At 52.2% G+C, this 26,041-nt stretch overlaps 1 protein-coding gene across 3 annotated transcripts in view; it reads right to left on the minus strand.

The window, feature by feature from the left end:
* The window catches only part of ITGA11 (integrin subunit alpha 11), a 113,873-nt gene that overhangs the window by 59,500 nt on the left and 28,332 nt on the right, over nt 1–26,041 (minus strand). For 2 of the 3 annotated variants that reach the window (XM_035708701.2, XM_035708700.2), the window contains exons 1-2: nt 6,909–7,079; nt 1,709–1,809 (exon numbers count right to left, since the gene is read on the minus strand). Coding sequence is in view for 1 of the 3 variants with exons in the window: in XM_025472354.3 (XP_025328139.1) it covers nt 1,709–1,809; nt 23,640–23,751 (213 nt within the window). In the remaining 2 variants the exon portion in view is untranslated. Of the gene's footprint in view, nt 1–1,708; nt 1,810–6,908; nt 7,080–23,639; nt 23,752–26,041 lie in introns of those variants that run through there. The other variant, XM_025472354.3, reaches the window with a different exon arrangement.

Genomic DNA, 26,041 nt, shown 5'->3' on the forward strand with positions numbered 1-26,041 from the left:
CCCACTGCCTGGCATGCTCTGGTCCCACCTGACTCTGCCATCAGACCTTTGCTTAAATGTTACCTGTTTAAAGAGGCCTCCCCTGACCACCTTGCTAAGGTACAATCCTGTCTCCACCTCCTCCCCACCCAGCCTCTCTTCTCACAGCTCTGTGGCTTATCACACAGTGTTTATCCCTACCTATAGCAGGATCCTTTTCTATCTCTACCTGCTTCCTAGTTTGTCTGCTTGCTTACTGTCCTCTCCAGCAGAGCCCTAGGCTTCTTTTATTTTTTTATTTTTTTATTTTTTATTTTTTTTTTGAGCCCCTGGCTTCTTATTCCCTGCTGGATCCCCAGAGACTGGCGCAGTGCTTGGCACATACTAGGGGCTCAGTAAAGGCTGGGGACGTATTAGACATGGAATGGATCCTAGAGTCCTCGAGTCCACCCTCCTCACTTTACACACGAGTGAACAGAGGTTCAGAGAGGGGATGTGAGCTCCCTATGGACGTGCAGCAAAGAAACTGTCCAGCTGGAAGGAGAAATCGAGCTTGGCTTGCTCCAGAAGCCTGTGCCTTCAGGGTGGTTGATGACTGGGTTCCGTGAGCCACCAGCCAGGCTCCTGCCTCCATCAGTGTTTCCTTACTGAAGTCTGGGCCCCGGCTGTGCCGGGGTTTGAACTTCCCACCCACAGTGCTGACGCAGATGTGGACAGCGGGAGCGTCCCGCACCATGTGATGATGGGACAGCTGGCCGCCCTGGGGATGCGGGTGCTTGGCTTTCTCTTTGATGTGGACCTTTTCGTTCATCTGCTTATCTCTTGAAGCTCTGACACCTCCCCCACCAGGCCTGCACCCCCACTTCACCTCCCCAGGGAGCCCCACCCTGCTGCTGGAGGGCAGAGACCGCCGTCCTAGAAGGCCGAGAGGCCTCTGGGCTCTGGGGAAGGCAGTCCCTTAGGGCTGGGCCGAGGTTGCAGTGTCTCAGCCCAAATGGAACTTTTTGCTCCCTTCTGCAAGCAAAGCGATGGCCCAGCCACTGTCTGATGTTTAGGACAGAGTGGAAGTGCTTTAGCAGATTAGCGTGTGTGTTTTAACAGATGCACGTGTATGTGCACATGCACAGGCACACACTGATCCTATGGGGGTGAGGACAAGCCCTTCATTTCAGAAAGGCAGGGCTGCTTCCTGACTTTGGACCGCCCGGATTGGAACCTTGGGGACTCTAGGCAGGTCCCCTCGCTTCCACATGTTGCCATTCCCTCCTTTGTTACATTAAATCTTGAATGGTCGTTGAACGGATTGAATGAGTCAAAATCCCTGAAAGTGCTTAAACCAGTGCCTGGCACATGGTGAACATTATATAAGATATACGAACACTGGCTATTGTTATTATTCCCAAACTGGATAGAAGACAGGAACTGTTTTTCTCCTGCTGGGAGAGAGAGTCTTGCGTTGAGGGCCAGTGGGGGGAGTCAGAACGAGCAACGGCCTGGAACCCTGGAGGCCTAGGTTTGCGTCCTGGCAGGCCCCTGACAAGCTAGTGTGACTCTGGGAAAGGTGCTTCCTCTCTCTGGCCTCAGGTTGCCCTTCTGTAAAATGGGGGTGGTGGAATCAGGGTGGCTGGGAGAAGGCAGTGTGAACGCGGGCATGGATATGCTCTCTGAAACCTGTCCCGCCCCAGATGGTGGTTGGCCTCACGGTGGAGAGGCCAGTGGCTCACATTACCCAGGTTGAGCTTGGTACAGTTCCCATGGGTCACTGGACACTTGTACACGTCTCCCGTCTTCTGGTGGCCGTTGGTTTCCAATGGAGCGCCCACGACCAGCCTGGGACAGAAAAGAAGACAAGTAAAGATGCTCCTTCCTGGCAAAGGATGGAATTGGGTGAGGAAGGCGGGAGAAGCCGTGTGCAGACCCTCCAACTCAGACCTTTGTCTCCCAGGGAGAGGGACTCTGGGCATTTGGCATGACGCCATGGGGCTTGTGACCGGCTCCGGGCCCTTGCCAGGATCTAGAGCTACAGAGATGAAGACCACATGGCCCTGCTACAAATGAGATGGAGGTTGGTCCCTGGGAAAAGAGGGCAGGGCAGACGTCATGGAGGAAGTGTGCTTGGCTGGGGCTTAATGGATGATTACAAGTTTGTCAAATACTGGGAGGGTGGTAATCGAGGTCATTCAGGCAGAGGAGTGATGATTTTGGAGCCGTGGAGTCTTGGCCATGTGTCACCACCTGTGGACGGCCTCATGCCTCACCATATATGACAGTCTTTCAGCTGGGGAACCAGGAGCTGGGGCATGGTGCAGAGTGGTCATTCACTGCTGCTCCCCGTATCTTTGCTCAAGGTGGGCGAGGCAGCCAGCGGGGCTAAGAGTGTGGCCAGGGGCAGGCACCCAGCTGGGGCATCCGCCTTGAGCCTGCCTATGCCTTTGTGACCTTATTTGGAAAGAGGGTCTTAGATAAGGGATCTCAAAATGAGGTCATCGGGGATTAGCCAGGTGACCCTAAGCAGGAGAAACACAACGGAGAGACGCAGAGAGAAGAGAAAGCCGTGTGCAGATGGAGGCAGGGCTGGGAGGGATGCAGCCACAAGCCCAGGAATGCTGGGGCAACTGGAAGTTACGAGAGGCAGGGAATGGTCTCTCCTAGATCGTGCAGAGGAGCACGGCCCTGCCCACACCTTGATTTTCGATGCCTGGCCTCCAGGACTGTGAGAGCCGAGTTTCTGCCCGTGTAAGCTTTCTACTTTGTGCTGATGTGTTATGTACCCGCTGGAGATTAATACACCTTGCTTACACGCACACATATATCCAGAGAATGACAAGTGACCATTCCTTCCTGACCTGGGCAAGGCCTGGCAGGGCCACCTCCCCTGAGTCCAGAGAGGGTCCCACTCAGCCTGGATGGCCCCTTAGAGATCCCCCAGACGTCCTCCGTGCCTCATCTCCAGCTCACCAGAGAGCAGCAGCATTGGAGGTGGCCCAGAGTGGCCCGGGGAGGCAGCGGGAAGCCCAGGCTGATGTGAGGTGCAGCCCTGAAAGCAGGCTGGGCTCCCTTCCGTGCCACCGGCTCACCCTGTCAGCGCCGCCTGCCCGCCTCTGGCACAGCTGGGTCCTTTTAGGTCTCTAGTCCTGCTCTCGGCCAGCGGCCGCCTCCTCTGCTCAGGCCTGAGCGCTGAGAGTGACTCACAGGGACAGAAGGTGCCAGAGCTCACACAGCCCTAGAGGCCTCCCAGACTCTGAGGCCCAGGCCACAGATGGCGGTGGATCCTGGGACACAGGGGCAGGAGAGACACTGGGACAAAAAGATTGTTCTGGATCCCTGTTCTCCCGGCAGCTCCCCACCCTGGCAACGCTGCCCGAAGAAGCGGCCGTGTCTTCTGACTTCTGGTGGTTGAGAGGGGACACCCAGGACTCCAGAGGCTTCCTGTGGTCAAATTACCCACCCGGCCCCCCAGGTCCTGCCCACCTCTTGCTGCTATCGGGGCAGAGTGCGAGGTCTTAAGCGGGAGTTAACAGGGCTCTGTTTGAAATTAGAGTTTATGAAATAAGAGCTGAGCTTTCTCCCCTGGGAACCAGATAATGATAGATTCTAAATATATCCACTTATTAAGCATGCCTATTTTTGACCAGCAGGAATTAATTGGACCCATAAAATCTGTTTGTCTAGACGACATGATTTTTGGCTACTTAATTCCATGAGCAATGGTGCGGTCAAGGCTGCTCCATTCTTTGCAGTGAGGGGGAGAGAGGGGGAGACAGAGACATGGAGAGAGACAAGGAGAGAGGGAGGGAGGGAAGGAGAGGGAGCTACCAGTCAGTGAGGCTTGGGCTCCAGGCTTGCTTTTTTGGCTGCTCTAGTTTTCAAGGTCAACCTGATATGTGACCAAGTCTTCCAAAGGGATGTTCCCTGCAGGGCACCGCTGCCTAATGGGGAGCGCTTGCTGGGAGGAGCGCCTTTGAGGAAGGCCTCACAGGCTGCCTCTGGGAGAATGGGGCACACAGCAGGTTCCAGATCACAAAAACCATGGCCATCTGTTAAAAAAAGCTAACCCCATGTGTCTTCTAGAAAACACCCTGGCAGCCTGACCAGGTGGACTCCTTACGACTCTATCCATTTTACGGAGTGGAACTTTGAGGCCTCAAGTGGCCGACTTGGTGGGCCCCCAACACAAGGAAAGGACTTCTGGCTGAGACTGTAGGGCCCTGGTCTTCATCCTGGTTTGGTGTGTAGCCTTGACAAGTCACTGAACTTTCCAGACCTTGGTTTTCTTGGCTGTGAAATAGGGTTAGCCAGCCCTGTACTATCTCTGTGGGAAGTCACAGATGTCAAAAGAAACAGAGGGACTGGACACCTGGGTGGCTCAGTGGTTTAGCATCTGCCTTCGGCTCAGGTCATGATCCTGGGGTCCTGGGATCGAGTCCCACATCGGGCTCCTGCGTGGAGCCTGCTTCTCCCTCTGCTTGTGTCTCTGCCTCTCTCTCTATGTCTCTCATAAATAAATAAATAAATAATAAATAAATAAATAAATAAATAAATAAATAAATAAATAAATAAAATCTTTAAAAAAAGGAAAAAAGAAAGAAACAGAGGGGCTGTGTCTAAGTAAGCTATGCAGAAGGACTACGGTCATGTGTCCTGGCAATGTCTGGCATGTAGCAATCCGGCAGTTAAATCCACCAAGTCACTATGACTTCCAACTCATCTCAAGACCAGGCATCGTCCTTTTCAAAGAACAAGGGCCGGACCCTCCAGCCCATCTCCGTTCTCCAGACCTCATTTCCCTGGGGGACGTTGGAATCTCATGAGGTGGTGGGACGGGGCGTCCTGTCCCCGTAGTACGGATATAGAAGCTGAGGCCTCAGGAGGGGAGCTGACCCAGGCCCCACAGTTGTTCTGTGCTAGTTCTCCCGCGAACAGCTTTGTCTGTGTTGCCTCCAGTATTTCTTTGCCGTGAACCGAGGGCCTGGGTCAGCCCTCTTTGCCACTCTCGAGTCTTGGCATTACGTGCACCCGTCAGGCTTGAGGTTTTGAGGATATGATTCAATCTCACTGCGAGGGGGTGACTGCCCAAGCCCAGGGAAAATGTTTGCGTCACCACCAGGACCAGCCAAATTGCTCCTGGGGCCTGGCAGGCTTGGCCATCCCCTGGGCCTCAGCCTTATGAGCCATCTGCGGCCTGAGGGCCCGCCGTGCCTCTGGGGGCAGGACACCGATCCCTGGGGTGTGGACAGCAGATGACAAGACAAACCCCAAAGGTCATGGCGAGCATCGGGCCCTTTCCGTGGGCCGCGTGCTGTGACTCACTGGCTGTGGGCTGCCGGCATTCCTCCGGGAGCAGGGCTGCGCGGATGGCTTCAGCCACAGCCCTGGGGGACCCCTGCCTGGTGGCCGCCCTGGATAGCAGCACGCCTTGCCAAGGGAGGAGGCTCACCGGAGGGAGGGCCCCCCGAGGAGGGCAGGTGTGACCCCACTGGGTGTGGGGCGCCTTGGCTCCCAGCAGGTCACGGGCTAAGACAAGGGGCCCTGGCTCTGGACCTCACACCCTGTCCGACGGGGCCTGGTGCGAACTCATCCTGACCTCCGCTTATCCTTGGCTCCATCTTTTGAGGCAACTGCAGTCTCTGAACCTTTTCAAATGCACCTTCCTATCAGAGAAAAAGGTAGCATGTACCCCCAGTGTGCGTAAATTCATATGTCAATTATACCAGCGGGGAAATTGTCAGTCTGTACATTAAATATCAGTACTCTTGGGTTTTTTTTTTTTTTCAGATAAAATATAAACTTAAATAGAACTTGAATCGTCTTATTTCCATGCTCCAGTATACTGGTCCGCACGTGCCCAGTGGTGTGCACATCCCACCTGGCCACCAGCCCTTTAATATCTGGGAAAATGTTGACCTACTTCAGGAAGCCCTCCCTGATAACCCCCAGGCTTTCCCAAATGAACTAGCGTGCATTCCCCTGCCACCTGCTGTGGTCGGTGTTTTAGTGTCAAAATTCCTTGAGGGCTGCGAGGTCCTCATCTGCCTTGCTGCACGAGCACTGGGAGGTCTGGGAACACTCAGGAGAGAAGCACCTATTGGCTGGCCTGACCTCAGGCTGACTGTCCCTACCAGCAGCATCAGAAGCTTCAGGAGCTTTAGCTTTGTCTCAGACCTAAGAGGAGCCCCAAGTTCAGTGCCCGGAAAAGGGGTTACTGAAGTTCAAAGGAGTGACCCAGCTTCCATTGAGCGTCAGTGTTGCTGGCTTCCCTGGTACCCATGTCTCTCTTCCCACAGTCCTCATTTTTGTTTGGGGGTCCAGGGAACCTGGCTCCATTCTCAGTTCTAGGGACTGAGCACACATCTCAGGCCAGGCCAATGTTATTCCCCCAGCTTCAGTGACTAAGGCTGGCTCACCCCAGTCAGAGTGAATCTCAAGATTTCTGCTTGGGACTTGGGGACCAGAGTAGTTCCTTTTCTCTGGATGCCATATATAGATGCAGGCCCTGGGTTGCTGGCAGCCACCTTGTGGCAATGGGAGTTGTGAGCTGCGGCATGGAGAGGAAGAGGGCTGAGAGAGAAGCATTAGGAGAAGGAGCTGAACTCCTGATGATACTGGATCAAACTATACCTGAGGCTACTAGATTTGCTGCTGGACTTTTCAGATATACAAGCAATAACTCCTTTTTTTTTTTTTTTAACCATATAGGTCTATTTGGGTTGAGTTTTCAGGTATTTATAACCACAGACATCTAACTAGAGTGTGTAAGGCCAAAAAACCCACATAGTTAAAATTGCCGTTAGAAATTCCATATATTAAAAAAAAAAGGAAAGAAATTCCATATATTAGCATGCTATAAGAGGAGCCTGACATCCAAGACCAATGAGAGAGGAGCAGACTCATATCCCTCAGCTTGTGCTCCATCTGGGGCATATACTTACTTTGTCGTGAGTGGTGGGCGGACTCATGTATATTATTTCTCTGGTTGTTTAGCTGAATGCATAAAACCGTGTCCTGACCCAGCCTTGTAGGAACAGAAATTCTTTTGGTCTAGGTGTATCACACTTACAGCAGCTACTTGGACAGGGAGCCCCGCTCTCCAGGTATTTCTGGTTACCTGGTAACTGGCCTCGCAGGCCATCAGGGCTGAGAGGAAACCGGGAGGCTCCCTGGGTCAGCCTTGTGACATAACAGTGAAGCCAGAGCAGGGAAGTGCCCTGTCCGAGGTCTCAGAGCGGACAGTGGCAGAGCTGGACTGATGCATGGCAGCCTGATTCCCAGGGCAACGGTCCCCTAAAGCATGGAGGGTGGAGAGCATGGGGGCAGGGGCCGGGGCTCTAGGCGCAGCTCAGCCTTTTACCGGCTGGGTCTGGGGAGGCAGGTGTGAACAGCTTAGCTCCCCAGCAGATGAGGTCAGCGGAAGCCATGGGCACATAAGGCCATCCGAGGCCAGGGGAAGGAAAGAGGACACTTCCAGCTGATGCACCTGTCCGTGGAGGGGGTTCTGAGCCCAGAGATCAGCGCAGACTGCTGAGGAAAGGCAGGACGTGGAGTTTCATCCGCTCCCCGGGGGGAAGCCTCTTTGCCCCTCTCTGCAAGACCTGGCCCTCACATCCTAGGAAATCCAACAATCATTGATTATTATTATTTTTTTTTTCATTTTCATGAATCCCTTTTGGTGTCATTGAGTTGCACTTGATTTTAATCACCAGAACAGCTTTGAGGCTGGAAGGGCAGTTATATCTGAGGCTCGGAAGGTGATTTGACAAGCCCTTGGAGAGACACCGGGACTCCAAGTCCAGTGCTCTTTCTGCCATTGTGAAAAAGTGGGCCACTTCAGAAGGCCCAGCATGGAGAGGGGCTCCCCCTGGAGCCAGCTGGGCCTGTGCCCCAGGAGCCCCCTCCTCTCCCACCTATCCCATCCCTCCCTCACCTGCTCCTCTCTCCCAGCACCCCTCCTCCACTCAAAGCCACCCAGGCCCTTTGCTCCCTTTCTTTCCTGGCTTCGTTTTCCTTCCCTGAAATCAGATAGGGGCATCAAGGAGGGGGGTCCACTGGAGGAGCAGACTGCTCAGGGGAACAAAGGAGAGACTATTCCTTTAGTGAGGTTTTTCCTCTCCCTCTCTCCATGGAAAATGTAATCTCCTCCAGCCAGCATGAATATGGTAGCTAATGTGTTCAAGATGGGGCTGGGGAAGTGCTGAGGGCAGCAAACCCCATGCGGGGGGTGGGAGGGTTGGGGCCCTGGGGCTGCACTGGCTGGGGGCAGGGTCTGGAGGGAGAGCCCACCTGGGACCTGCTGGAGGTGAGGTGTCAGCACCTGTCGGTCTTCCTGGTCTGGCCGGAGGGGCTCTGGCTCACTGTGGCTCAGACCCCTGGCAAGGCCTGGACTCCTGGGGGCCAGGAAAATGAGGACTCCTCCATTTGCCAGCACATCCCTAACTCTCCCTGCCTCTGTACCACCCTCATCAGACATGGGAATCCTTTGTGTGCGTTTGGAACAAACGCATATGCCGTGCTGATGATTAATTTCCTGTGCCAATTCAGGCTGGGCCATGGGGTGTCCAGATATTTGGTCAAACAGTATTCTGGGTGTACCTATAGGGTGTTTGGGGTGAACATTTACATCTAAAGCCTGAGTAAAGCAGATTGTCCTCCCTAATGGGGGTGGGCCGCATTTAAACAGTGGAAGGCCTGAAGACAACAAAAGGGCTGGCCCTAGCCCCAGTAACAGAGAATCCTTCCTAATTGGCTGCCTTTGAACTGGGACATTGACTTTTTCTTATTTTTGGTCTCAAATTGAAGCATCAGCTCTCCTACATCTCCAGCCGGCTGTACTTCACATTGGAACTACCCGATCAGCAATTCTGGGTCTCCAGCTTGGGACTTGCCAGTCTCCATAATCATGTGAATCAACTCCCTATAATAAATCCCCTTATATGTATGTATATCTGTACATACTCATGTATAGACACACATACACACACATCCTACTGGTTCTGTTTCTCTGGAGAACCCTAATACATTTACATGGTGCTTGCTATGTTCCAAGGGTTTTATATGTATTTGATGCTGCTCCCTCATTCATTCATTCATTCATTCATTCGCTCATTCATTCAATCAAAAGCATTTATTGAGCTCCTGCTAATGCGTCAAGCACTAGGGGCATGACGATGTATATGATGTCATCCTACCTTCAAGAGGTCCCCAGAGAGCCTACCAGGTGAGACAGGCAGATTAACAGGCCATTACAGCAGTGGTTCTCAAAGTGGTTCCCAGACCAGCAGCAATCAGCGGAAATGCAACATCTTGCCCCACTGCCCCCCAGACTGATGGAATCAGAAACTAAAAGGGGGCCCCAGCATCTGTGCATTAACAAGCCCTCCAGGGGATGCCGATGCTGCTTAAATTTGAGAAACATCATAATACATAAAGTGACCTACAACCCTAGCCAGGCTCAAAACCCCAAATCCATTCAACTACAATCTACCCTCTTCACTGTGCCTGTGAATGTTCTGTATTCGCTCACTGTTGCTCACCTGCCTGCCCCCACTTTTATCAGGGTGGCCCTGAATGTGGCATGGCTGCGTCTGTCACTTAGGGCTCACCTCCAATGTCACCTCTCCCAAGGGGCCTTTCCTGACCACCTGCCACTTGGGGCTCGGTCTTTTGACAATGAGACAGGACCTGAGCCAAAACCAAGAATCAGACACCTAACCAACTGCACCACCCAGGTGCCCCTTAAAGCTGCCTTCTTTTCCCCCCATTCATCATCCTTATCTCCCAGTAGAATGTGAGCTGGAGGGGCTGAGGACCTTGTTGGCCATGTTTGCATCTCTAGACACCCCAGTGCCCACAAGAGTGCCTGGCACCAAGTAGCTCCCCAAAATAGAATTGTGGGATAAATTAGCCAATCACCTTGTTCAGTAGGATGGCTACAATCCCTTAGCCTGCAAATTTGGGACCACTGACTAATAGGCCCTCTCTGCCCTCCCAGTACCTGTTAATCCAGCTGGGAGAGTGGAAGAAGCTCCCTCAGAGGACTAAACACCCTAGAAGAGGCTGTTAACTGCCCTGGGCCTCAGTGTTCTCATCTACCAAATGGGACTGAACACACCTGGCCTACTAGGGTTTCCAAGGTGGTGGGTCCCAGACCTTGCTGGTCATCAGAGTCACCTGGAGAGTTACCAGTGCAGGTTCCTGGGCCTCACTTCCAGAAGGTTCTAATTCAGCCAGCTGGGGACAGGGCCTAGGAATCTAGTCTTAGAAGCTCCCAGATGTTCAGGCAGGAAGCAGAAATGAGGCCCTTTGGACATGTGAAAAAGCACGTGTGTCCCAGGAATTTTTACTACATCTGGGGATCATGACCACGGCAACCTTTCTCAGGAGTCCAGCAACGGTCCAGGAAATGGTTTCTTTAAAAAATTTGCTTTGTTTCTTTTGGTCACAAGAAAACACACAAGAAACACCTGCTTTAACACTTAAGTGAAGCATGCTTGCTGCCTAATGTTCATAGCGCAGAACCGTGCAAAGGAGATAACTACCGCCAGCAACAGGGGTGCAGAAAGCCTTCCAGGCATTTACGGAGCGAACTTGAAAAATGGAATATTCTACATACATGGTTCTGTAGTGCACTCTTTCCAATTAATTATTTTATATTCAAACAATTTTCTTTTTTTTTTTTTTTTCAAACAATTTTCCATGTCAGTGTATATCAACGCTGCAGTCAGACCTGGTCCCCGGGCCCCTGTCCTGGGTCCCACTCTGACCCCCTCTGACCCATGCTCCCTCCCACGGGGTAAGGAGTCCTAAGGGTCAAAGGGAAAGGATCCCTAGAGCCCACGCCCCCCCAGCCTGGGTACCAGGCTGCTGAAATCTCTTGCCCAAACAGCTCAGGACAGGCCCTCTTCCCTGGATCTTTCTGACGGTGGATCCTACCTCCAACAGGGCTAGCCAAGGAGCGGCTGCTTGCTGGGGGTATGTATGGCCAGAGCTTGGACGTGCAGCCCCTCATCACTACTAATGAATAAGCAAGGCTCCAAGCACAAGTAGCCACACGGGGCAGTGCAAGCGGTGGGTCCAGAGCCCGCGTCTGTTCCTGTGTAGGCGAACCCTGGAGCCGGCCCCTGTCGCCTTGGGCACAGAGACTGCTTGCCTAGCATCATCACAGCCGTTGACTTCACAAGCTTGGCTTTCCGCTTTGTTCCTGGAAACTTCTGCGTCCACCTCAGCTGACATCCAAACAACATTTTTTCCTAAGTTGCAGAAGAGGGGAGAGTGAGGGAAGGTGACCGCAGAGGACAATCTCAGCCCGCTGGAAGGGAAAATGAGAACCTGACCCACTGACCGGAAAGAACAGAGCGGCTAGCCTGTGCCGTCGAGCTCAGCGCCACCCCCCCTTCACACCCCCAGATGCCGGTCTCACAGGGCCACTTGTCCTATTTTTCACCAGACCTGGGATTCTCCTTCCCGCCTCTGCGAGGGCAGTTCCCTGATTCCAAACTCTTGAGCCTGCCCCCTTTCATCCACTCTTCAGTGCCTCCTCTTCTGTGATCTCTCAGCTGAAAGCTCTCTCTCACTTACCACGAAGCTTTGTTTCTAATCCTCCTGTCTTTCCCCCCCCCCCTCCTTTAGATAATTTGCTTCTAGAGAGCAAAGAGAGAGAGGAGGCCCAAATCCACCTTTAATTTCCCCCTTTGGCACTGATCAAAGTACCATGAACACCATCTAGGCTTAATAATTGTTGCGTGAATGTGCAGATGGGCAGCTGGAGGCTGCTGCTCATTCTGTGAAGACAAGCTGAAGTCTTCACTCTGCTTCTTGGGGCGTAGCTAGGAGCAGAGCTGAGCTCTTCTAGGCCCCCTCTACAGCCACCAACTTTGGAACCACCCCCCCCCGGGTCTGGTGCTTCGCGGGAAGGTGGCTGCCGTCTGCTTTCTCTTCTAAGAGCCTGAGCGCGCAGTATGAGGATCCCCCTTCTCTTTTCAAAATGTTCGATGAACTTGCTTGTTTTTCCAAGTCATGCTCAGAGTTTCTCTCAACCCCTAGCTTTATAATAACTCTCCTCTGAAAATGAAACCTGAACACACCGATAGGTCGGGCAGATGTTGCACGGTGGAATGTATGGTTCCAATGTTGTGGCATGTGCCCGTCTGACAGCTCCTCAGTGATTACCTGCTGGCGGGGCCAGTGGTCGTGGAAACTCCTGTTCTGTCTCCCGGGTCATTCAAAATGTGAGCAGCATCCGTACCCAATGGCTCATGGCTTTGCACCAGGGCCAGGGGAGGCAAGTGGACAAGAACTTATCCCCATCCGGGTGAGGAAGAAAGCGAAGTGCAGAGAATGTGAGACCCTCCAGGTGGAGGCCGAGGCACAGCCGGGATACTCGTTATTCCCACCGTGTCTGCTGCTCATTCCAGCAGCGGGACTTGGGTAATGGACATTAAGGGGAGAAAAGCCTAAACAACAGATGCTGTATTTTAGTTTGGGGCCTGTTGACACGTTTACAGTTAATTCCTTTCTACTCCCAGGAGGGCTAAGTGACCTGGGGTGAGCCGCCTGCCCTCTCTGGGCCTGTGTCCTCACCTGTCAAATGAGAGCTTAGGCAGATTCGGTTTAAAGAAAGAGTCACTGAACACTTACTATGAGCTGGGTGCTGAAGATGGAAAGCTGAATGGAGCACAGTCCACACCCTTAATCTGGAGGGGGCCAAGAGGCCTGCACCTGATGATTTTGGCGTAGAGGGCGATGCTAGGAGAGGCAGCCCAGGTGCAGCGGAGCCACAGAGGAAGGGCACTTGCTCAGCCATCTGGGAAGCCTTCCCGGAGCAGGCAACTGCGAGATGGAGCTTTGCAAGGTGGATAGGTGTCACCCAAGGGAAGAGGGACCGGGCCCACGGGGCAGAAAGGCAGCTGAGTCCTGATGGTGTCAGGCTTATGTGTGTGATTCTAATGCACCTGCTGTGGCAAAGGCTTCCATGGACCCAGAGAGACAAACAAGTCCCTGCCTTCACAGAGCTTGGAGTGGGTCATCTTCAGGTGGGCTCACCCCATTCATCCTCCTTCTTCCTCCCCACCCACATCTCCTTGACACACCAAATTCCCATCCCTCTCCCCTCACTTGTGTAGAGAACTCTACCTAAAGTGGCCCACAGTGTAGACAGATGGTTAGATGCCTACATCCTTGGGGATCATTGCATTCCCCCCACCCTGATCAGATTGACCTCCCTGCTCCCCACTTTCCAGTGTCTCTAAATTCCTGCAATGGGCCACCCCTTTGGGTTCAGGCATTGAAGGTCACTCTCAAAGCAAGCCTGGAAAGGAGCTAACACACAAATCCGCGAGAACTCACAGCCCCCTTAAATCAGTGGTTCCAGGACCTCGGCTGGGCATCTGACTTGTGTAGGGATGTTTAGAAGCATGGGTTCCTACCCCAGAGGTTCTGATTTTGTCACTCTTGGACTGGGCTAAGGAATAGGTAGGTATTCTTTTTAAACCTTCTGCAGGTAATTTTGTTCTGCCACTTTAGGAACCCCTGGATTATATCATCAGGTGATCACCAGGCTTTGAGATCATGGGAAACAGGCCACATAGGAATTCTGGGCGAGAGGCCCAATCAAAAACAGTTAAAAATAAATGTTTGGGACAGTTTATTATGTGTCTGGGGTTGTGCTAGGTGCTTCTCGGACATTAACCCAAGTCACCCAGCTGGCTAAACGGCAGCTCCTTGGCCTCATTCTCCCTGTCTCTGGGCACAGGAGAGTGGGGCACACAGAGGCCAACCCTATGTCCCACCAGGGAGCCCTGAACTGCAACAGGGAATTATTGGCTATGCAAAATCCTTCAAAGTACTTTCTGTGTGATTCAAGTTCAGATTCATTTCCCCCCTCTCCCTTCTGGATTGTGAGTAATGGCTCTTCTTACAGCATTATTATTGGAGAAGCCATGAAGAAGCAAGGAGCCTGTAGACTCACTTGAATCACTGGCGAGTAGATAGAGTCTGTCATTACATTGTTGCAACCATCCTCCCCCTTGGGCTACAAAATCCCTGGCTCAGTGGTCAGAGAGAAGCAGAGGGGACAGTACAGAGACGAGGTGCTGCTACAAAGTGAGGTGCCCAGCATTGGCCCAGACCCCTCTCCACCACCCACCTGCTGCCTGCTTGACTCCCCTGCAGCTGGCTCTGCCTTCATACCTCAGCCTCTCGCCATATGGGGCCACCGTCCCCAGGTCCTTTACCACCAGAACATCCGGCTTAGGACTGCCCTGAGACTTAGATAGGTCACAGCCCGACTTCTAGAACCATTCTCCCCTTCTCCTTCTGTGGGTATGTGCCAAGCAAAGACGAATCAAAGGTGAGCCCTACCTTTGGTGGCTCTTTGCTACTTCTCTTAATTGGCTTTTTTTTTTTTTTTACAACTCTCCATGTCTATCTGCATTATTGGCTCAGGGTGACTCATCACAGCTAAACCAGGGATAAGTGATTCAAGGGGGAAAGTGGAAAGGATTTAGAGATTCCACGGAAAGCAACAGCAGCCTTGTCGAGATGGTCTCGAGTCAACGACAAGCATTGCCATTGGCCGTGTGTCTGAGGGAAGCAGGTATGTGGGAGAGAAGACGAGCCATTTGAAAGAGTTTGAAATCCCAAAGAGCCCTTGATTCTTCACGAAATAGTCAGGAAAAGCTAGAAGAAGGTATCGTATCCAAGCCTGGGGAAAGCAAAGTTTAGATTAAGCAGTGGTCCAGCATAGCTGAGGTTAGTGAGAAAAAGCATGTATAGCACACTGACTTGTTTTTATAATTGAATACAGCCTTAAAACATGTTTATTCCAATTATGATTTTCAATAAGGAGTTCTGTCTTTCGTATTTTATAGCCTGGCCCCAGGTGTAACATCTAAGTGAAGCCTAGATGATGGGCCTGAGGAGCCCTTACTGGGCTGTCTGGCTCCTCCTGGTGTTAGTTATGAGAATTGCAGGTAAAGAGCTAAGGTGCCACGAAGAACTAGTCTTAAAAATCCAAACCTCTGAAATTCTGGAAAGCCGTTCTCAAGATGGAGTGAATTTCAGCATTGCTTTGTTCTCCGCTTCATATGAAGAGCCCTCCTTCCTTGTCCTGCACTGGACCCAGGAAGGCCCTTGGGGGTCCCCAGAAGGAGGGCTGCAGGCGGAGGAGCCAGGTGGGAGAGTCCCTAGGCCCCTGGGGCAAGGCGGTTGGTGGGTGGAGGAGATGCTGAGTTGGCAAATCCCTCTGCCTTCCCTGAACTGCCCGAATTAAATTTATTTTCTTTCATGGAGGTTAGTAACCAGGAGACTTTGCTTTCAATGTTTCCACTTACCCTCAAAGCATGCAATAGTTGGCTCCCTGCCTCTCTGAGCTCAGCACTAAGGTTGTTCTGGGACCTAGAGGACCGGCCTTAATGCCTCTCAGGTTGACCAGTTATGTGTGTCTGTGTGTGTGTGTGTGTGTGTGTGTGTGTGTGTGTGTGTGGTGGGTCGGGAAAGGAGGGGATGGGGAAGTGGGGGTGGTGGGGGGGGTTGGTGAGGCCTGGGGTTACCTAGGCCCTCGCTGACATATTCTTCAAGTCCTGGGACTTCCCTATGTGGTTCTGGCATTAAAAAAAAGGAGAAGGAGATTAAAGAAAGGAGAGAAGAATAGAAAACAAGGCAAGAAGAGAATCCGTATCTGGAGATGCAAGACGCCCGGAAAACATTTGCCGGTGCCTGGCCCCAGTATGCCCGATGCAGACTCTCCCTGGTGGCTCTGAGTACCGCTCTGTGTCTTTGAGGGCCTGAAGGTGGCCCCTGCTCCTGTCTGGGGGGACAATGGCCTGGGTTTCCACTCCTCCAGCCCCTGTGCTCATGCTCGGCTTGTGCAGGCGCTGCCTGCCTGCCCGGGTCTGCTGGGTGGCTGGGCCCCGGGGGGCCCTGAGCCAACATCTCCCCGCCAGCACAGTTTTTCTCTTTCTCTTTCTTCCTCTCTCTGGTGCGTTGGGTGGTTTCATCCTACCCTGGGCTTTGCTTCTATAGTGATTTATCCTTTAACCAGAATGAGTCATGGTACCAGATTTTATTTGTTCCAGGAGAAAATAGCAGGGGGCACTGTGGTCTTGGAAGCCCGAGCCAGGAGAAGAGCTTATAGGCCGCTCCTCGGTGCAATTTATTTTATTATTTTTAAAAGATTTTATTTATTTATTCATGAGAGACACAGAGAGAGGCAGAGACACAGGCAGAGGGAGAAGCAGGCTCCCTGCAGGGACCCCCATGAGGGACTTGATCCCAGGACCCTGGGATCACGCCCTGAGCTGAAGGCAGGCGCTCAGCCACTGAACCACCCAGGTGCCCTCCTCAATGTGATTTCTACACAGTGAAGGCTGAAGCTGTCCCAGGCCTGACGGCCTGCACCCCACACTAAGGAGAAGGGATGGATTTGGAGTAAACCTGATGTTTGGCCCAAACAACAGTCACTGGGGCCTTTTACTTCAAAACCTCTCCCTGGACACTGTATCTTTTGTGGAGGAGAGGCCAGTGCAGGGAACCACGGCCAGCAAAATCTGCCCACAATAGATACCTCGCACACCATCCCCTATTTCTTCCTCATGAAAACCCTTTTGGGCTTACGTCGTGGTGCTCCTCTCACAGATGAAGGAACTGAGGTCCAGGAAGTGGCTGGCAGGTGCTCGCGTTCCCACAGCTTGGGAAGTGACTGAGCAGGGAAGGGAGCGAAGGTCTGTGTGGCTCTGAAGCTCAGACATCTCCTGGGTGAAAAGCCACCTCGGTGTGCCTTCATTCATGTGCCCTGGCAGGACACCTGGGCCAGCTGTGGGACCTGCAGTGACCCGGAGGGCAGGGGCTGCAAGGGAGAGGCTAGAAATGCAGGGGCTGGAAGAAGACAGATGGCAGGAACAGAGGCCACCCCCCCCGGGGGGGGCTTAGGCTTGACACTCAATTTTTGTGGATTTATTCCAGTCAACCCCAAATGCTGTCATGAGTGAGCCTCTTGTTATCTGAGAAGGTCCATGCAGAAAGGTGCTGTAAACCAATCAGCACCCCCCACCTAAATTAGAATTTAGTTGAAATAGATACCACCTAGTAAGGAACAGAGTGGGAAGTCTAGAAACTAGGAAGAGGAAATGGGACAAAGAGAAGAAAAAAAGAAAATTGAAAGGTAAAAGAAGGCAGAGGGGGCGTCTGGGTGACCCAGTGGTTGAGCGTCTGCCTTCGGCTCAGGGCGTGATTCCTGGGGTCCTGGGATTGAGTCCCACATCGGACTCCCTGGAGGAAGCCTGCTTCTCCCTCTGCCTCTGGCTCTGGCTCTCTCTCTCTGGGTCTCTCATGAATAAATAAATAAAATCTTTAAAAAAAAAAAAAGGCACCAGAGGGTGGACTGAGAGAGATAAGAGGATGACAGGGGATGACAGGCATGAGCAGGGCTTCTCGAGCCCACCTGCAGCCCCATCCCCAGCTGGCTTTGGGCTCCCAAAGTCCCCAGCAGCACCCCCCACACGGGTGTGTTCAGGTGATTTTATGTCTGCCTGTTGTCATCAGCCTCAGATACTGGGAACAGAAACCTCTGGGTTTGTGGTTCTCAGAGTCTGGCCCCCAGACCAACAGCACAGCTGCACCTGGGAACCTGCTGGATAAGTGAATTCTCAGATCCACCCCCCCAGGCCTACTGACTCTGAAGCTCTGGACGCGGGGCCCGGCAACCCCATCGAACAAGCCTTCCAGGGGACTCCGGTGCCCGCTGAGGTTTGAGAGCCGCTTGCTCTGGAGCAGCAACTGCAGAAGTTCCGGTGAGTGCCCGTGAGAGCTCGGGACTCACTCCGTGTGCATAAGGGCACGTCATGAGTGTTTCTTTCGGTCACAAGGGCTCCAGTCCTGTGGGGTTTGCCCAGCGCTGCAAGCTCCCCAGCTGGGCCCCCGGCTGGGCCCCCCACGGCTGCTTCTCGGGGTTGGGGGCACTCAGGGATAAGCCTTCAGGGTGCTGCCCCCCACCCCCCTCCGTCGCCCAATCCTCCCCTCCTCTGCCCTCTAGGACACTGCGCACCCCTCCTGCCCCCACCTCTGGTGGTTCTCTCTCCTTCCTCCCCACTCACACCCACAGGCCACCCTTGGGTCCTTTCCCAGCCCCCTCCTTCTCTCTAAATGCTCCTCTGTGAATGTAGTTCTCCCAGGGCACATCTGTGTCTTGGCCTCATCTCCCCACCAAGCTGAAGGTCTCTGGCCCCTGCTGCCGGCTGGCCACCTGCACCCGATGACCCTTGGACACTTCAAACCAATGGGACCAAAGCTTAGTTCCTATTCCCCCGAAGTCAGTCTCCTGTTGCTGGATTTTGCTTTCCTGCCTTTCCGTTGTCCTCCCAGTCAGCAAGATCTGCCCTCACTCGTCCTTCCTCATGTTTCACCTGCCTCCTTCCGTTCTTGCTCTAGCTCACTTGACTCCAGCCACATGCATTGTTCCTTGAACATTCCAAGCCCCTTCCTACCTCAGGGCCTTTGCACTTGCCATTCCCTCCGCCTGGAATACTCTTTTCTCAGGTATCCCTCATTGTCTCAGATTCTCTTTCCTTCCAGTCTCCGATTGCTGCCACCCTAACACTGAGGCCCTTCTTGGCGGCCTGCAGAAGGTGACAGCACCCACGTCCCCCCAACCCCACCTGTAAGCCCCCTTAGCCTGCCCAATGCTTCTCCATTGCCCGGATCACCATCTCACAGATGATGGGCAAACTAGCCACGCCTCTTATCCCACTAGGAGAAGCAATCGTGGGGGTTGGGATTTTGCAACTTTGTTCACCATTGAATTCCCAACACCTAACAGCAGGTTCTCAATGAGGAATGAATGAACTACTGACACTCACGAAGGAGGCCCCTTCCTCAAGACCTCCACTCATCTAGACTTCCACAGCCCTCCCACCAGCCTCCTCACCTCCAGGCTCTCCTCCCTCAGTTCCCTCCTCCACATAGTAGCCAGATTGAGCACCCTAAAAATTGCATCTCTGATGAACCACTCTCCAGCCCTAAAACCTCCATTGGCTCCCCATTGCCTTCAGACACAGTCCCCTTGCTCCGGGGTACTCCTCGCCCTCCCAGCCTTTGGCCTCCCTGCTCTGCTTTCTGCACCTTCTCCTCTAGCCACGTGGGATGGGGTCCTTTCCCTAAACATTCCCTCTTCTTTTCAATCTCTGAACCCCTGCTGTTCCCTCCATCTGTTACATGCTTCTCACCCAAGTCCATTCTGTCTGTGGCAATCCTACCCATCCGGAAGCGCCTTCCTCCACAGCCTCTTCCAAGCCCCTCTGCCTCCTAAATTAGAACTTTCTCCCTCATGTGAATTCTTGTGATCCTTTCTGTGTGCCCCTCTCTTGCTATTTATCACGGGACTGGAGCCCTGTAAGCATACGCCCTCCCTTCCTGGCTGGGCTCAGCATGTTTATGTGAATCTGCTGGTGTTGGGTCCTGGGGACACCATTGCCTCGGTTCTCACGGGGCCAGCAGTGTGGCTGGTGGGGAGAGGCACCCCCAAGGAAGCCCACATCTCCAGCTGGCCTCTGGGCTGGGGCTGCTTCTGCTCTGGGCCCCTCTGGGCCTAATGAGATCCGGGCTCCAGACCTAGCCTGGACTCTTACTAATTATGCCCTTTCTCAGTTGCCCCACCTGTAAAATGGGGACAAGCCTCCTTCTATTACAAGATGCTCATGTCCTTGAAGCTGTACCCCAGGGAACTCACCCTGCCCTCTTGTTCTTAAAGCCAAGTGAGTTCCAAAGCGGTCCCTTCGTGGGGCCCACCGGGGCTGTCCAGCTCCAGCTCCCCAATGCCCCGGAGGGGAGAGAGCCAGATGCTCTGCCTTGCTGAGAGCTGAGGCTTCTCTCTCCAGGGGTGAGAACATCAATGACAAACTGGAAACTTGCGGGGCCCAGCTCTGTTTTTTCTCAGCACCAGGAAGCTTCCTGCTCCAGAGGACCAAAGGCTTGGCGAGGCCCTCCACAAACCCTACACTGGAGCTTCTGGACATCAAATGGCCTTAAAAAACCGACTGATTTAATGATTTCAATGTACATGCATTAGAGTCATATGGATTAAATTTCTTTGCAAACACACAAGGGCTTTCAAAGCAGAGGCCGAGGATGCACAGAACCAGAAGAGTTTGTTTTCTCTTCTTTTTGTGTGTCTGTGAGTGGTGGTGTTGTCACTAAAACCAAGGCATGTGGAAAACTGTTCAGGATGTCTGAAACACTGGTGTCCACTGGTGCTTTGGTTGCCCAGTTTGAGTTTGGAGCTGGGGGCGAAATGGGCCGGAGGTGTAGGGTTAACAAAATAAAGTGGCATCTCCACCAGGTCCTTCCCCTCTTCTTCCTGCTGTTTACACCTAGCTCTGGTGGCCTTGGTGGTCAAGGAGGTCCCCTGGCCTGGTCAGTGGGGGCCAGACCTCATCAGTGCCTGTGGTGGAAGACAGGTGTGGGTCCTTCTCTGTGGCAGGGCTGGGGCCTGGGGTCTTTGTGTGGGGGCTGGGGAGTGACGTTGCTCCCCACTGGCATGTCCCTACTATCAGCAGAGCCTGTGATCCTCAGGAGCACCCCACCCCCTGCGTGAATCTCCTGGGGAGCTCCTTGGAACAGACTCCCTGGCCTCGATGCAGACCTAGGTGTGCCAGTTCTGCCGAAAGGGCTGAGACGGGGTCCATGCTGGAAATGCAGGAAGAGCCTGGGTCAGAGGGAGACTCTCAACCAAGTTGCCAGAGGCCCAATTTCAGGTTTGGCTGCTTGCTGGCTGCAAGCACCTCAATCTCTCATTTCCTGCTTTACACATTCGCATTTGGAGTATCCTTTGATCTTGCCTAGCACCCCGAAATAGGTAAGTTCATACCATTTTATACATGAGCAAATGCTCATGAGCAAATACATGAACAAGGAGTGAGAGAGAGGGCTTTTCCCAAGGTCTCCCTCCAAGTGGCAGTCTTTGGACTGCAAACCCCCACTTGCACTTGTCTTCCCTTTGAGGTGCCTCCTGGCATGGAGTTGAATCAACATGCACCAGTGGAGCCGTCCCCTGCATAATTTCCAGCCAGTGTCCCTCAAATGACACTGGCATCAACCACTTTTCCTATGATCAACATCCACAGGGACTTATGTCTGAATACTACTCTTGGGATGCTGCCTACAGGACAGGAAAAATGGGGACTTGGGGAGAAGCAGAGAGGGAAGCAAGCACGTAGGATGAGCAAGGGTGTCCCTGCAATGAGGACAGGTTCCTGAAAGGTCCCGTGTGCCCTTGCTCCTTCTGCATGAGGTTCAGCTCCCTCGGACTCCAAGGCCTCTCTGTTTCTCCCAGCCTGACTGTGGCAGAAAACAAGCCAAGGCCAAGTGGCTGCAGTGCAGTACCATTCCCCTCCCGTGAGGTTAGCAACCATGAGAATCTCTCCTCCATTTCTGCTCATGTAGGCTCATCCTTTGAGACCCCACTCAAATGCCCCTCTTCTATGAAGCCCTCCCAGAGACCCCAAGCACAGGGATTTCTCCTTTCAAATTCTGGCTGAGTTCCTTCTATGAGCAAGACACTATGTTGGTGGCTCTCAGACACAGGGAGATACAGATGGTGTCCAGTAGGGGAGGTACGCCACAGGCCCAAGAGACCCCAACACAAGGTAGGAAGTGATATTGTCACCCGAGAGAGACGGCTTGGGAAGGATCAGGCCATTTTAGGTGAGGAGAAAGATCTGGAAACCTTCATGGAGAAAGTGGCCTCACAGAGACGAACATTATTAACACCAGCTTGTATTTCGTCTTGTATTATTTTTCAATTAGTTCAAGGATGTTAGTGTGGCCTCCTCAAATGGTTTGTGAGTTATTTGAGAGTGAAACCATATTTTACTCATACTAATATTTTGCAGAGTCTAGTAATAAACAGAAGCTTAATAAACAAATATTAGTTAAAACAAATGTAATGTTGTCAAAGCCAGTTCTATTTCATCCTTAACCCTTCGTACCATGTACAAAATATGGATATTGTGCATCTTACATTTGGGCTGATTGAGAGAGGTTTAAATCCTTCATTTAGCCTTTCAATGCATGTTCTTTCAAGCATCTACTAATTACCAGGGAATGTATCCCTTATTTTAGGAAAAAAGACAATGAAACAGGCAATGGCTATCCAGTTTGATAAACAGTATGAAAAACAAAATACGGAATTCTATGGGGCAACTCATGTAGTCATGGGAAGGGATGTGAAGTGAAATCTCAGTTGGCAAAAGAGATAAAAGAGGACTTTCAATTCTAGCCATAAACCAACTACAAAAGCTACATAAAACACATGGAACAACTATTTTCAGACACTGGACGGCAATCAACAAAGGGTTTGGTACTTGAGAAAAGGAAAGCACAGCAGCTAAACCCACATTCAGCCTAGCTCTCTGCATGAAGGCATTTTCCTTATTTTGGCACAGGGGAAGAGAATCCAGAGAGCAGCCATCTTGCTGGGTGGAGCAAACAATGATTGGAATTGGGGCCGAAACTAGGATCTGGTGGGGGCAGGTAGAAAGGAGAAAGTCACAGGGAAAGAGCCCCCCAAACTCTGCTAAAATTTTTCCTGAGGATCCTTGGCTGACTCCTATCCTAATCTGTGTATGCATAATGGGAGATTCTAGAAAATCTACTAGAGGAGAGCCACTGGGGGGAAGAGATTTTAGAGGCTGTCCCGTGCTTGGAAGATACTGGAGTGCATGCTCAGTCTGAATAGAGAGACTTTAATGAATACTGTGGGCTTTCAGCTGAGATCTCAGAAAACCCATGCCCAGGAATAAAGACCACAGCCTAGGAGTAAAGACAAAACAAGATGATATCTGCTCTAACCAAGGCCCAAACCAAGCCATGGTAAGATCTAGGTGATTTTGTCAGTATTTTAACTGCCTATCAGAACAAAATGTATAGTTCTTTATTTTTTTTATTTTTATTTTTTTAGATTAGATTTTATTTATTTATTCTTGAGAGAGAGAGAGAGAGAGAGAGAGAGAGAGAGGCAGAGACACAGGCAGAGGGAGATGCAGGCTCCATGCAGGGAGCCCGATGTGGGACTTGATCCCGGGCCTCCAGGATCACACCCTGGGCTGAAGGCGGCGCTAAACCGCTGAGCTACCCTGGCTGCCCTGTATAGTTCTTTAAAGGAAGGTAACATAACTATAGCCTCTAATGTGTACCATTCACAATGTTCAACATAGGGTATAACAAAAAAATCACTGAATAGGTAAAGAATCAGGAAAAAGTAACTCATAATCATAAGATGAAATAGTCACTAGAAGCAGACCCAGAGATGATCCAGATATTGGAGTTAGCCAAGGACTTCAAAATAACTATGATTAATATATAAAATAAAATAGAGTAAAAAATAAGCAAATGAGAGAAAGATGGTTCTAACTACTGATTCTAGGGTGCCTGCTCCCTATGCTGTCACATAGCCTGCTACTTGGCTGTTTTTGTTTCCATTTTTCAGATGAGAAGATCGAGGGCCTGATATGGAATGCTTGAGGTTTCATAGTCCGGGGCAGATCCTATACAGCTGGGACAGGGACTCAAGTCCCTGGATGTTGGGGTGTCTATGTGGGAGGGCCACTTTGGGCAGCTGGTGGAGGGGCCAGGTGTGGGGAGGTCAGGGGCTGGGTGGGGGGGCAGCTCTCACTCACCACTTCTTGCCGCCGATGTCATGCTGCTGTACCGTGTAGCCGAAGAAGGCAGCTCTAGAGCCAGAAATGATTTGAGGCTTCCTGGTGTCCATGTTGAAGGTATCCGTGAACCCTGGGGTGGGGAGAAGAGGATAGTGAGGCAGGTGGAGGTTTGGGCCCCAGTGGCTTCATGGGCTCCACTGGCAGGTCTTGGCTGTGGGAAGAGTATGTTTCCTGTCCTTGGGGAGCCCCCATAGGAAATGGAGCCCATCGTCTGTTGGGAGAAGGCCCCGCTCCCGCCCTGTGAGAGCCACAATCTGACAGGGGAGGCATAAAACCTGCTCTTAGACAGACCAGGTCTGACTGGGAAGACCAGGTCCCTCCCTCCGAGAATTCTCCATCTCATGGTAGAGGTGGAGACTTCTTTTCTCCTCCACCGCTCCTACCTCTAATCTTGCTTCTTCTAGTTCCTCTGTCCTCTTCCATTTTGTTCTCTCTTTTCCCTCCTTTCTTCTCCTCCTCTCCCTCCTGCTCCTCCCTCTTCTCTTTCGTCTCATCTCTGTTTGTTAAAGAGTCGAGGAAATGACTTCCCACCTGCCGCCAAGCCTGGAGTCCTAGTGGCCACAGCTCCAATTCTGCAGGCTCACTACCACCTTCTGAACCAATTTGCAAACCTCTGCCCAGTTTCAGTTGGGGTCACTGCTTGGCTGGGGCAGCTGATGCAAAGCAGAGAAACAGTCCCATAACCCTCTCACTCTGGCCTCTAAGGTCTTCCCTGTTTGGTAAGGTCACGTGTTAATTAGCCGATTCCACCTGCTGGAGAGCCTTGGTGTTGAATCTTTGGCATTCTTGTGCCAAATCACAAGAAACAACCACTCATATCTGCGTGGCAGCCTGGGTTTCTGGATCTCCTCACATCTGCCATCCTTTTCCTTCACAGGACCTTGGGAGAATGAGTAAGCGTCATCCACATTTGGCAGAGGGGGTTTCAGCCCCAGAGAGATTAAGAGGCTTATCCAAGGATGCACAGCAGATCAGTGGTAGCATCAAGACCTAGGATCTCAGATGCCTGCTCTTTGACTCCTTCCCTCCATGAGGAATTTTCAGGGCATATCTGGCCTCCTGACTCGTCATCACTAACAGGAACACCAAACCTGAGACGCCTGGGATTTCAGGGGTGGGATCCTACCATCAGACCAAACTTTCAGATTAGTGAAATAAAATCAGTAGAATAGAATAGAACAAGATAGACAAGTGTCATTAATACCCCTCTCCTGTGTAGGGCACTTTATACATTTCAACGAACATCTACATACATGTCACCATATGACCTCCATGGCAACTTCGTGATGCTCGTACCTTGAGCGCCCCACTCTCCTTCCCATGGACACTGAACTCTGGGCTGTATGGAACCAAGTGGTTTCTTCCATACTTTCTTATTTTTCTCTGCAAATGGATACCATTTCATCATTAGAGTCATTGAATCAGAGTTCCAGAGAGAACACTGGAACCCCTTAGGGTAGGGATATGGGATGCATGTTATCGCACTTGTCCATGTCAATTGATTATTCGTGCTGCCTGGAGCACTGAGTTAAGAAAAATTCTGAGGTCAAGCGTGTGCTCAGGGGGCAAGACTACTGTGATCAATGCGTGGTGCCTGCTGTGGATGAGGACAGTGGTAAGTTGCTATGTAGCCGCCAATCCTGTCTCCACGATTCCTAATCTGCCACATGAATTTGGTGTCATGGCCCAGAGTGGGGGTGGGGGAAGAGGAGTACCTAATTCTTTAGTGCTTGTTACAAGGCCCTTGAACAGACTTCTTGGCCTGGCTGGCAGCAGGCAGGCTCGGGGAGGAGGACCCCAGTCTGTGAGCTTCGGGGGATGAAGGAGCACCGGTTTTCTGCCAGTAAGGGCATGCCATGGAGGAGGGAGGGACGCTAGTGTCCCCTGTGCAGAGCCGGGGGGGTAGAGAGAGGTAGAAAAAGTGGAGTTGCACATGAGGAACTCCAGACCCATGCCAGGAATGAACACACATGCTCGCATACATGCTCACACCCACGCACGCACATGTGCATGTGTGCACACACAGACATGCTTGCACACACGGGTGCACACACACACATTTACATGCACAGGCCACGCACATTCCCCGATGGTGTGCAACACCTTATCTGGCTCCCTGGCGCCCCTGGAGACACCTCATGGCGGTCCCGTGTCCTCCTCTTTCTGTATCTGACCTCAGCGGGGGTGGGGGGTGGGGGGGTCCTGAATAACAGGAAAGCACCTTGGGGCTGTTGGGACCCACCCACCACTTCCAGGCCTGCAGAAGGGTGAGGACCAGGGGGAAAAGAAGGCCATCAATGGTGTCTTTGGGGCTTTCCCACTACCAGTGCGTCTTGTGTGAACACGGCCAGAGGGGTCCT

Source organism: Canis lupus, chromosome 30 (assembly GCF_003254725.2).
Source record: "Canis lupus dingo isolate Sandy chromosome 30, ASM325472v2, whole genome shotgun sequence".
NCBI lineage: Eukaryota > Metazoa > Chordata > Mammalia > Carnivora > Canidae > Canis > Canis lupus.